General features: G+C 34.7%; 1 protein-coding gene across 1 annotated transcript; it reads left to right on the top strand.

Moving 5' to 3' along the window:
• The first annotated feature begins 1,836 nt into the window (after positions 1–1,836).
• Positions 1,837–6,357, top strand: LOC115988885 (GDSL esterase/lipase 1-like). The gene is made up of 5 exons (XM_031112514.1): positions 1,837–2,252; positions 2,342–2,463; positions 3,471–3,695; positions 3,801–4,056; positions 5,959–6,357. The coding sequence occupies exons 1-5, from the start codon at positions 1,994–1,996 to the stop codon at positions 6,195–6,197; spliced, it is 1,101 nt and encodes a 366-aa protein (XP_030968374.1). The 5' UTR covers positions 1,837–1,993; the 3' UTR covers positions 6,198–6,357.
• The last annotated feature ends 5,623 nt before the right edge of the window (positions 6,358–11,980 follow it).

Genomic DNA, 11,980 nt, shown 5'->3' on the forward strand with positions numbered 1-11,980 from the left:
TCCTGCTTGCCTTCTTATAGGAAGGGCAAAACGGAGGGTATTAAATGCATTCAAGTTTCCAAAAGAATCTGAAGAAAAAAGAGACGTCCGTTCCATTTCCCCACCTTATCAGATGAGCCGCCGGACATAAATGAGCCTCGTAAAGGGGATTCATTAAGGGCGCGTCTGGGACAGCCAAGCGGCAGGAGTAGATCACGAGCAGATTAAACGGAATCCCTTGAAAACCGGCTAACTTCCTGGACAGGTGGAAAACCGCTCACATAAATGCGGGGTTGAACTAAATAAGCCACATTAAGGGCCCGAGTTTGCCAAAACCCTCCTTCCCAACCCAGAGGTCGGATAGAAGGGTTTTGAGGGGCTATTGTGGGGCCCAATAATTCATGGACCAGGCCCATTTGCCCTTAGAGAGTCCAAAGGCCCGAGCCGAGGACAACTGTGGCCCAAGCTCTGCAATACAGAGCACAAAACAATTTTGGGAGGCAGCCGAGGACAGTTCAGTCCTCGGCAGATCCTGAATCCCACCGGAATAAAGGGGTAAAACTGGTATAGGGACGAATTTGTAAGGAGATCCAAAATATCTTGGGGAAGTTATCCTTACTACCCTTCCAGATAAGACCCAACACATAACAGGGCCGTACTCTGCAGCCTTATCAACCATCCCCGACAATTCTGGGATTAGACTGATGGGACAAATATCAATCTTGTAAAGATTGACCCTACACGTGGACGAAGGACAGTTAACGCAGACGAGTATAAAAGAAGAAAGTAAGTAACTCTAAAGGGGATCCCATCCCACCTCCGAAAAAGAAAGATCACATGGGGGAGAACATCTCAATAACACCGGACTTCACTGAAGAAAGTCCGTCGTTGGAGAACCGGGATAAGGCCTCAATGGTCCTCAGATCAACTCCGAGGAGTCCCATCCCATAGGGTGCGACGCCTTAGGGCTTAAATGTTCAAGCCCAACTCCTTTTTTCCATATGAATTCCTCTAAAACCAAGACCGGGCACCGCCCCATGACCAGCGGCTAGCTTTTCAAGCCCACTCTCTACAAATCATATTGTGAGGGATCTTTCATGCGCGAGCCCAACATTCTTATTGGGCCGCTAGAGAATTGTGTCCTTACATCATTATTCTATGATTAAATCCACAAATCTTATCCAAAAAAATCTACCCCACCAATAGGCAGGTGACACTTCACTTCAAACAAACAATGGGCTTGTTTGATGAGTTAGTTTGAGTAATGTTGTTTGAGTGTTTTTGATACACGTGTAGGTAAAAAAGTGTGTGGAAATGTGTGTTATATTGTTTAAAATGTGTATTTTTGTGTTTGTGAAAAAGTTTCATGCTTTATCACTCTCCATTTTTTTCAACTTTCTATCTCCTCCCAATTCCCAACAGGTTCTCTCTCTTGTTTATGAGCAATATAAAAAAAAAAAAAATTTTAAAAAAAAAAAAAAACTACAATCAGAATAAATCATGGCAAAAAAAAAAATGCTGTGAATAAACGTAAATAAAAAATTTATGAGCAATATTACATGTACAAACTACTTTATAATATTTTTTATAAAATATTAATGTGGTCAATTTCATATTAATTTTCATCTAAACTTATCATTAATATTAATTTTTTTTTTTACTAATAATTACTTACCATATTAATAATTTGGAAAAAAAAAATTATAAAATATCTTGCACCTCTAACCTTTTTTTTTTTTTTTTTTTTTTTTTTTAATGAATACCGTAATTGTTGCTTTGTATTACTCAAAGCCTGGTATTATACTATAAAGAAACTAATAAATATAATATAAAACATAACATCATATACACCCTTACCCAGAAAAGAAAAGAACAGAGAAAAAAGAATCGTTTTCAGGTCAATGTCGCAGTACTAGAATTTTGGATATATAAAAAGTGGGAGTGATTTAGAGGAACCCAGCAGTACAGGAGGACCAACAGTGAGGCTTCGCATAAAGCTGATACATATTAGCTCATGGTGAGTCTAAGCTACCTGTTCTGTGTGTTTGTGAGCCTTCTTGATGATGACCCAGTCAGCTGCCATGTTCAGTCCAAGCCAGAGGGAGAACATAAGACCTTGTTTGTATTTGGGGACTCACTCTTTGATCCAGGCAACAACAAGTACCTCAATTCTAGTGTGGAAGGTGGATCAATTTCATGGCCATATGGGGAAACTTTCTTCAACCATTCCACTGGGAGACTCTCTGATGGCCGTATAGTCCCTGACTTTGTTGGTAACTAACACTTCATATTGCCTCACTATAACATGTAGATTGGTTTGTGTACTTAAATTGTGACACTTTTTTTCTTTCAATGGCTGCAGCCCAGTTTGCCGAATTGCCTATACTTCCTCCATACTTACAACCAATTGCACATCATTTCACTGATGGGGCTAACTTTGCTTCAGCTGGAGGAGGTGTTCTTGTTCAAACTCACCCTGGAACGGTATGTAGATAATTTTCTATTTAAGACTTAGTTATGGGTGGATTCAGCTTCCCACTTTTTTTGTTCAAGAAAAAAAAGTAGAACTAAGCTCAAAGCATGTCTGATGATGCTGCTAAAGATATGTGGGGAAATGACATTAAATGGGTTTGTGACCTTTTTCCTGTCTTGAAAAATGCTGAAGTTTGTTTGTGAGATTCCATGGGAGGAATTAATATAGGATAGCACATAATCCAAAAGCTTAACTTATGAATTTGGGTCCAATTTATGTTATAACCAACAAATTCATTACTAATTTTAGTATAAAGGGCTTACAATTATGACAATGAATACAATTATGTAGGATGCACGAGTATGAGTACGATACAACTACATGAGAAATTTTTGAAAAATTATAACATGATACGGCAATTAGGACATTGTTACGACACAGGCACAGCACCTCAAATGAAGTATCCGCGCATCCTAAAGAATTAGTGCCTTATCAATAACATAATATAATGTAGGAAAAAGAACACAAAACCTCCCATGTGGTTTATCAATAAAACACTTCTTTTATCTGTAAACCCGTTAAACATCCATTCAAATGAACAATCAGTTCCTCATTTGATGGCATGTCTAAATTTAGAGATGCATTTTTACATAAAACAATAGCGTTGGAGGTTATGTATTACACACAAAACCTCAAGGAGGCTCCTTGTTATTGAGAAAACAACGGGATTTTGTCTATTTTTCTCAATTTTTAAATTACATTTTTGTTGTAGTTGATAAGTTGACACATTAGTCTGTAAAATGTATGCTTTGTTCTTACATCAAAAAATTGAAGGAAAGCCTATTGTCTTTGACGGTTTGGCCTACTAGCTGGATGGAAACTTTGTGCTACATCTGAAAATCATGGAAATAAAAGCACTCTTTGAAGTGGGCAGTTTTACTGAAAAATCACTGATAAACATAGTTAGTAATGCAAGGAAATGTTACTCTTAATAGCATAATTGTCCTTTTCTCTCCAGATAAATCTCCCAGCGCAGCTAAGCTATTTTAAGGCTGTAGTGAAGTCACTAAAGCAGAAACTAGGCGATGTAGAAGCCAAGAAGGTGCTGATGAGAGCTGTGTACTTGTTTAGCATTGGAGGAAACGATTACTTCAGCTTTTACTCGGAGAACCCCAATGCTTCTCAGTCCTACCGAAGACAATACGTGGGGATGGTCATAGGCAACTTGACTGGTGTGCTCAAAGTAAGAAAATCACTGTGAATAAATTATTTTTTGGAAGTATTTTACTTCAAAGACAGTATTCAATAAGTTGGTCTGTTTTTGATTTTTAACATTTTTCTTTTTCAGGAAATATATGATTTAGGAGGAAGGAAAATTGCATTTCAGAATGCAGGGCCTTTGGGTTGCCTACCAGCCATGAAAGCAAGGAGTCCCCAACTTGGTAGTGGATGTGCTGAAGAACCCTCAGCTTTGGCAAGACTACACAACAGAGCTCTAGCCAATGTGCTTAAAAAATTAGAGAGCAAGTTACCAGGATTCAAATATTCAATCTTTGATTACTACAACGCACTTGGAGACAGAGTGAACAACCCTTCAAAATATGGTAGGCTGCGACCACAACCTGCATATCATGCTTCTGCCTTGTTAGATTTACCTTTAGAGCAACCATGCATTAGTGCTAAGGACAACAAGTTTTCACCATCTATTAGTTTGAAAGAGTAGCGTGTTGAGTAAAATACGTGAACAAATACACTTTTATCTTTAATTACAACACTTTTTACAAGCACTATTATTGCACCAGTGCACACACGGCACTTTTACATTCACACACACTTGACCTTACACCTTACTTCTATACACCTAGCTACTAACACAATGACACAACTACTTCTTTACTTTACAGTGCTGACACACTTCACCTCACTTGCTTCACATCATCTCACTTCACCTCACAACACTTCACTTATCACAAGTGGGAACCAAAGTTCCTATTTATATAAGTTGGAGGTCGGTTAAGTAACCGACATTGAAGCTTCTTGCTTCATTTAATTTCTGCCACTAGAGTTCTAGTAGTTCCTAGGCCATAGCTTTTTAATTTTTTAATTTCTAACCCATGACAGCTTCTAGAGTATCCTTTTTTCTTTGTCTCTTTAGCTTCAGTTCTACAATCTTATACGCTCTAGCTTATTTATTTCTTGTCCAAATCAACTTCTAGAACACTAGTCAAATTGTGGCTCTACAAAGTGTTATCTAGGGATTTCCAGAGAAAGAGAGAGAGACGGTGCTTGATGTTTAACATAGAGTGAACGGAAGCTGGCTCAAATCAACAGCCAGACTTTCTATGTGTATTTCATTTATATATAATTACAAGCAAGATATTTGCAAAGGAGATCACGATAGAAAACAGAATAAGCTTATCTACTATACAACTTATCCATATCTATATAGCTAAGGCAATCATATTTGAAACTAAACCATCTACTATCTATTGTTACCTGGAGCTTTATCTTTATCTTCACTTGGAACTTTATCTTCAATAGAATTTGTTTTACTCTGATCCATATTGCTAACAGTCCCCCGCAAGCTGATGGGGAGGGAATGAACCATCATTGATCCTCAAAGATAAAAATCAAGAAGAAGATAAGCCCTTGGTAAAAATATCTGCTGGCTGGTTATATGAAGAAATATAATGGGCAGCAATATCCTTATTAAAAACTTTTTCTTTGATGAAATAATAATCCACTTCAATGTGTTTCGTTCTAGCATGGAACACAAGATTAGAGGATAGAGACAGTGCCCCAATGCTGTCCACCCATAAGCATGGCATTGTAAAAATAGGAATTCTTAGTTCCTTAAATAGCATTCTAATCCAATATATTTTAGCAATGGAAAATGCCATTGAACCATACTCAGCCTCAGTGCTTGAACGTGCAACAACTGGTTGCTTTTTAGCTGTCCAAGATATAAGACAAGGACCAACATAAATGGCATAACCAGTAGTAGATTTTCTGTCATCAGGACTACCAGCCCAATCTGAGTCACACCATTCAATTTTAGTGAGCCTTAGTATAGTGCAATCCATAATCAACAGTTCCCTTTAGATAGTGTAGGACACGCTTGGCTATTAGATGCACTATAGTTGGAGCATGAAGGAATTGACATAGTTGATTGACACTATAGGCTATATAGAAAACAGAACAAGCTTATCTACTTACAACTTATCCATATCTATATAGCCAAGGCAAACATATTTGAAACTAAACCATCTGCTATCTATTGTTACTTGGAGATTTATCTTTATCTTCATTTGGAACTTTATCTTCAATATTACTCTGATCCATATTGCTAACACTTTTTTACAATCATTGATGTGGCAAATTGTAATTCAAACTATCACTTTCATAGGAACTCACTATTGACATCATTTTTATTAACACCAATCATAACATTCCAACATTGCTCCTACCTTTATCTTTGTTGTAACTTTTTTCCTTTGCTTTTTTAGGCTTCAAGAATGGTAAAGTTGCATGCTGTGGCAGTGGGGCATATAGAGGAATGAATTGTGGAGGAGGAAGAAATGGAACAGAACCATATGATTTATGCAGTAATCCTAGTGAGTATGTGTGGTTTGATGGTGGCCATACTACTGAAACAGCCAACCGCCAGTTAGCTGAGCTGATTTGGAGTGGAGCACCAAATGTCACAGGCCCTTACAATGTGCAACAACTATTTGGACATGCATAATAGTATATCTATTTGTGACCAGTTAAAATCGTATCTAGCTTTCTTGTTATGTTTTTGGAGGTAACACCGTCACTCGTAGATGTAAACCACTCCATTTGAATAATATACTCATTTCTATTGCAGAGCCAAAAAAAAAAGGAGAAATTTGTTAGTATTTCAATTTCTTATGCTTGACCATATTTCACTTAACTTTTTTTTATTTTAACATGATAAATATGTTGACATTTTATAGCAAATTGCAGTAATTGAGGTGTTGAAAATCAAATAAAATAACTATATGGTTACAAAGGGAAATTCTGACAGGAAGAACACTTTGAGGGTTCAAAGTCTACTCTCAATGAAAGAATGCACTAGTGAAATCAAAATTGTGCTAGTAGAATTAACCCTAATTCCAATTTGCTACCTCCACTAGAACTCTTCCACTATGGATCTCTTCACACCAACAATCTAGTCCGTGATTTCAAGTACCTGCGAAATTTCTCGTGTGTATATGTATATATTTGTATATGTTCTAGCAACTTCAATCTTTCACCAATCTTCTAATTCTTCAATGTTGTTGGTGATGGAGATATTCACTTGACAAAAAACCCTGAGACCTAAGTGCATATCTAATGCAACTCTCTCCCTCAAAAGCTTAATTAATTCACATTTCAGACATAGAGTTACCTTATATACTTTAGAAATGTATGGCACAAATGCCAATGCTTAAGTTGATCATGTGCCTGAATCTAGAATTTAAAATTTTTGAGACTCGATTAGTCGAATGATGTCAAGATTGCAATCAATCTCAAGTGAATCTCGATTTGTCAAGTGAATCTCAAATCATTTCCTTGTTCCCTTCTTTAAAAACATCTAAATAAAGTGAATTAAACCAATATCAATCCAAATGGATGCTAGAACTAATTGAATTCCAAAAATAAAAGGCTCAGTTAGGCGTGACAGTAGACACTAGATAGCTTAAGCCAAGTCCAACACAAAAAAATAAAGGGAGACCATACAATTGACTATTTATCAATTAGTTATAAATTAATACATGTTCCAAAAGTTGAAACTCTAGTAAAAGCGGACGCCATAAGTTAAAACTCTTTCTAAAAAAATACGTGTCCCAAAAATTACAATGTGCAACAACTATTTGGACATGCATAATTTTGCTGAATATAACTCTTATGAACAATTAATATCATATCTATCTTTCTTGAGATGTTTTGGCCTTTTGGAGGAAACACGGTCACTTGTAGATGTAAACTGCTCCCTTTTAATAATACAGGCATTTCTATTGCTGTGCCAAAAAAAAAGGGGGAATTTGTTGTTATTTCACTTTCTTATGCTTGACCATATATACATAAATTTCTTTATCTTCATTTAATAACAAGTGATTTTCTAAAAATCATAATTATATGCCTGAGCAATTTTCAATCTTCTTGTAAATCATGGACTAACCATCATGAATCCCCTTGGCAATTGTCATTTGTAGCAAATGTCCTCAATAAAATATTGTAACTAAGCTGGATGTTCCATCAAAGTTTTTCTTTTTCCTTTTTTACAAAATCAACATGTACTACATCAAGTGAAACATAAAGGCTATTGGCAGAATATCTATGGAAATGTTATCAAAATTTTTTTTTTTTTTTTTTTTACAGAATCAATATGCACAATAGGAAAAAGGTTATTTTATTCCTATAAATTCCTTGGAAATGTCCTGCAATGAGAAAGCAGCATAAAGTTACATTGATATTTAGACTCGTCTTCTTCTTTTTTCCAAAAAGTTTAGACACAAATTTTTTCACGACTGCTGATCTAGGGTGCACGAACACAAACACAGTTACAACACAGTGACACGAGTAATTTTGAAAAATTATAACATAAAATGGCAAGTATGACACCAATATGACACTAGTGTACGAGACAGATATAACATGAGTACGGTATCCTAAATGAAGTGTTCGTGCATCCTAACTGTTGATATGACATGTTATAATTGATAGATAATAAAAGTAGTACAAGTGTTGGATCCACATAAAAATGATGTTATTTTAATCATAACTTACCACCTTTAACAAGATATAAAATAATCATGAATAAAGTTTTGTCCTTAATATTGCTTCATTATCAAAAATTAGTGCTCTATTTTTGTTTCCTTCTCTTGATGTGTAAAGAATTTGGGTGGTAATATGACATAATAGTCATGAAGAATATCAATTTTTTTTTTTTTTTTTGCTGAATAATTTTATTTTAATTTAACTGGTAAGCACATCATAACTGTATAGATCCCTGGAGATCTTGTTTCATAACCACGCTATGAGACACCATGAAAATGAACACCCCCCCCCCCCCCCCAATAGACATGATTCTTTGCATATTTTTATATTTATATAATAAAAAAATTATGCATTAAAATTATTGGAAAAACTATGAAGTTTATGCGCGTACTTTTCTTGACTCAAATATGTTCAGTATTAATTTCTTTAGTAAGCCAATGAAATAGCAGTAAACTAAAACATTCAAATATGTTCAGTATAATATTCAGCAAAAAAAAAAAAAAAAAAAAATGTTCAGTATAATTTTTTATTTGTCTTATCCACTGAATACGTGGTTGAAGAGCGTCCTCCATGTTGGGACTGGTGGTGGTCAAGTCTCTTTTCCTTCTTTCTCGGGATATGTGTGAATATGACAATTTTGTTTGGATTTGAATAAGGGTGAGTTTGGTTCAACTTTTTGAAAAAGTGCATAATGAAAAAATGGAGTTTTGTAAAAGTGCATAATGAAAAAGTGGAGTTTCAAAAAGCTGAGTGTTTGGTAAAAGTTATTAAAAAGTACATAATGAAAAAGCTGAGTGTTTGGTAAAAATTGTTAAAAGTGGCTTTTTGAGGGGTAAATGACCAAAAAGGATAATGTATATATAAGGGAATTTATTTCAAACATTTTTTATTTTTTATTATTTTTTTTTTTTTTTGTGGATGTGAGTTTATTTCATACTTATTAAATTATCTATTTCATATACTTACTAAACAATAATAATAATAATATTAATTAAATCTAAATAATTTCCATCAACATGAAGCACAAAATAAAAATGTAAAAAGATGATAAAATATACACCAATAATCTAAGTTTAAATTGTACTACATAAAAATGTAAAAACATATAAAATACATATCAATAATCTAAGTTTAAATTGTACAACACAAAAATATAAAAAAGATGATAAAATACATACCAATAACCCAAGTTTAAATTGTACTACAGGATATTATAAAAAAAAGACAACTACTAATTATTATCCCCCCAAATGGAATTAGCAATGGAATCACGAAGAACCACCATTGCAGGGTTTGTTAAAGATCCTAAATTCTGCTCATAACTGCTATCTGCTTCACTATTATTTTCTCTTCTAGAAATTGAATCTCGATTGGCATTTATGAAGCCCCTATCATCCCTATCATTTAGTCTAACAAAATTATGAAGAGCCATAGTAGCAGATACAATAAGTATTTGGATATGGAATGGAAAAGATGGCATGTTTCTGATAATTCTCCATTTATTCTTCCACACACCAAAAGTGCGCTCAATCGTACATCGAAGAGATGAGTGAGCATGATTAAATTTTTCATGTCTAGTTCTAGGGCTTCCACCTCTCCTTCGAAAGTCTTGAAGATGGTATGATATCCCTTTGTATGGTGCCAAATAACCTTTCATCATTGGGTATCCAGAATCAACTACATAATATTTCCCTAGAAAAAAAAAATTCAATTGTTTTAACACACTCATATAATATGTAATTATAATGAACAATTGATTAACCAATTACAAACCTGGTGGTGGATGCGGAAAGTTGTTACTCTGTTTACGAATAGTATCAAGAAAAATGTGAGTGTCGTGTGCTGCACCTTCCCATCCAGGCAAAACAAATGTGAATAACATATCAAAATCACATGCAGCCATCACATTTTGGGTTGGATATCCCTTTCTTCCAAAGTATGGAATGGACTTCTCAGTAGGTACAACCGCTGTCACATGTGTGCCATCAATCGCACCGATGCAATCCTAATAAAAACATTAATAGTTTTCAGTTCCACATGCATTGTATTATCTTATAGACAATAACACTTATTCAAATATACAATAGTACACATACTTTGAAATGTGGCCAATAAATTGGATGGTCTTGTATTTTGGTTGGAACTTCACTAAAAGTTGGATCCGAAGGCTTTACATATGCAGCTGCAAAGCGAGCACCCAACAGAGTGATCATCTTCTCAAAATGTCTACTTATGGTTTCACCCGAATGTTGAAATATTTCTTGAACCATTCGGTTACATGTTCCATGACCAAGTATCATTAAACAGATTGCCACTGACTCTTCTAATCTTATATTCCTTGAATGTTGAAGTCCAAAGTCACGTTCTAAAACTTGACACAAATTAAGAAACACCTCCTTTTTCATTCTAAACATGTTGTAACACAATTTCTCATTACCTTCCATACAACGTCTCACCCAAACCCACCCTGTTTGTTCAGAATCATAACAAGGAGTCTTATTAATGTACTTATTGAAATATGTCACAACTGCTTCACAGGTAACTGCCACAAGCTGGTAAAACTCATCAGAATCGTCGTTACTATCATCATCATCAGAATCACTGTCACTGTCATCATCACTATCACTACTCTCATCATCATCATTGTTATCATCATCATCATCATCATCATTGTTATCACCATCATCATCATCATTGTTATCACCATCATTATTATTGTCAGCATTATTATAATCACTAGCATCATGATAATCACAATAATTTCTGTAATCCCCATCCATTAATAGTTCCATAAAATTGCCACTCTCATAAGTACCATTATAATCATCCATATTGGTTTAGGCTACACAACAAAGTAACAAATAATCAATCATTGCTAATACTTAATATAAATCAACATAGTAATCAACAAAGTATTACATAACTTTGTAATCAACATATATTAACAAAGTAATCAACAAAGTAATCAACAAAGTAATCAACAAAGTAATCAACATATATTAATCCAAAGCTAATAAATCCATATTACATAACTTAGTTTAAAGTTAATACAACAAAAAGCTAATATTAGTCGAAATGTGTTTACATTACACATATATTAATCCAAAGCTAATACTAAATATCACATAACATTGTTTAAAGTTGATACAACATAGTTAATACAACATAAAGCTAATATTAGTCATAAGCTAATATTAGTCCTAAGCTAATATAGAGTATCACATAAGGTTGGTCACTTCTTTTGCTTCAAAGAAATCAATTCTTGTAGGTACGCCAACTGTAACTCTGGCTCCTTGAAAGTTAGAAACATATCCCTATGTATCTTTTTTAGTAACACTAAGGAAGCTTGAACCACAAACCTACTATCCACTCCAGGAAGTGCTCTCACAATCGCCATGACATTATCAACTGAACTTGGTGACTCTCGAGAAGTACCTTCAGACTTATTCTTACATACAGTTATTAATTCACTAATACGATTGTCCAACATTACAGCTCCTCCTATCTTCTTCTTTTTTTTCTGTGAGGGTATTGATTCACTAGTTCGCTTAAGTCCTGAACTACGTGATTGACTAGTATGTTCTTGTTGCAAACTATCAATGTCTAAACTCATGTCACATTGATTATCCTTAAATTCGGAGCTACCATCCGAATCACCAGCACCCTCTTGTGGCATTGTTGGAGGGAGTGTATTTGAAGAAGGGGTCCATGCAGCTTCTCTAGTTGCTGCAACATCCCTAAATA

This window comes from Quercus lobata, chromosome 5 (genome assembly GCF_001633185.2).
Source record: "Quercus lobata isolate SW786 chromosome 5, ValleyOak3.0 Primary Assembly, whole genome shotgun sequence".
Taxonomy (NCBI): Eukaryota; Viridiplantae; Streptophyta; class Magnoliopsida; order Fagales; family Fagaceae; genus Quercus; species Quercus lobata.

Excerpts from the sequence above, each read along its gene's own strand:
- LOC115988885 (XM_031112514.1), top strand. The coding sequence starts at position 1,994 with ATGGTGAGTCTAAGCTACCTGTTCTGTGTGTTTGTGAGCCTTCTTGAT. Across the intron at positions 2,464-3,470 it reads TTCAAACTCACCCTGGAACG|ATAAATCTCCCAGCGCAGCT; the intron begins GTATGTAGATAA and ends TTTTCTCTCCAG. Across the intron at positions 4,057-5,958 it reads GAACAACCCTTCAAAATATG|GCTTCAAGAATGGTAAAGTT; the intron begins GTAGGCTGCGAC and ends TTGCTTTTTTAG.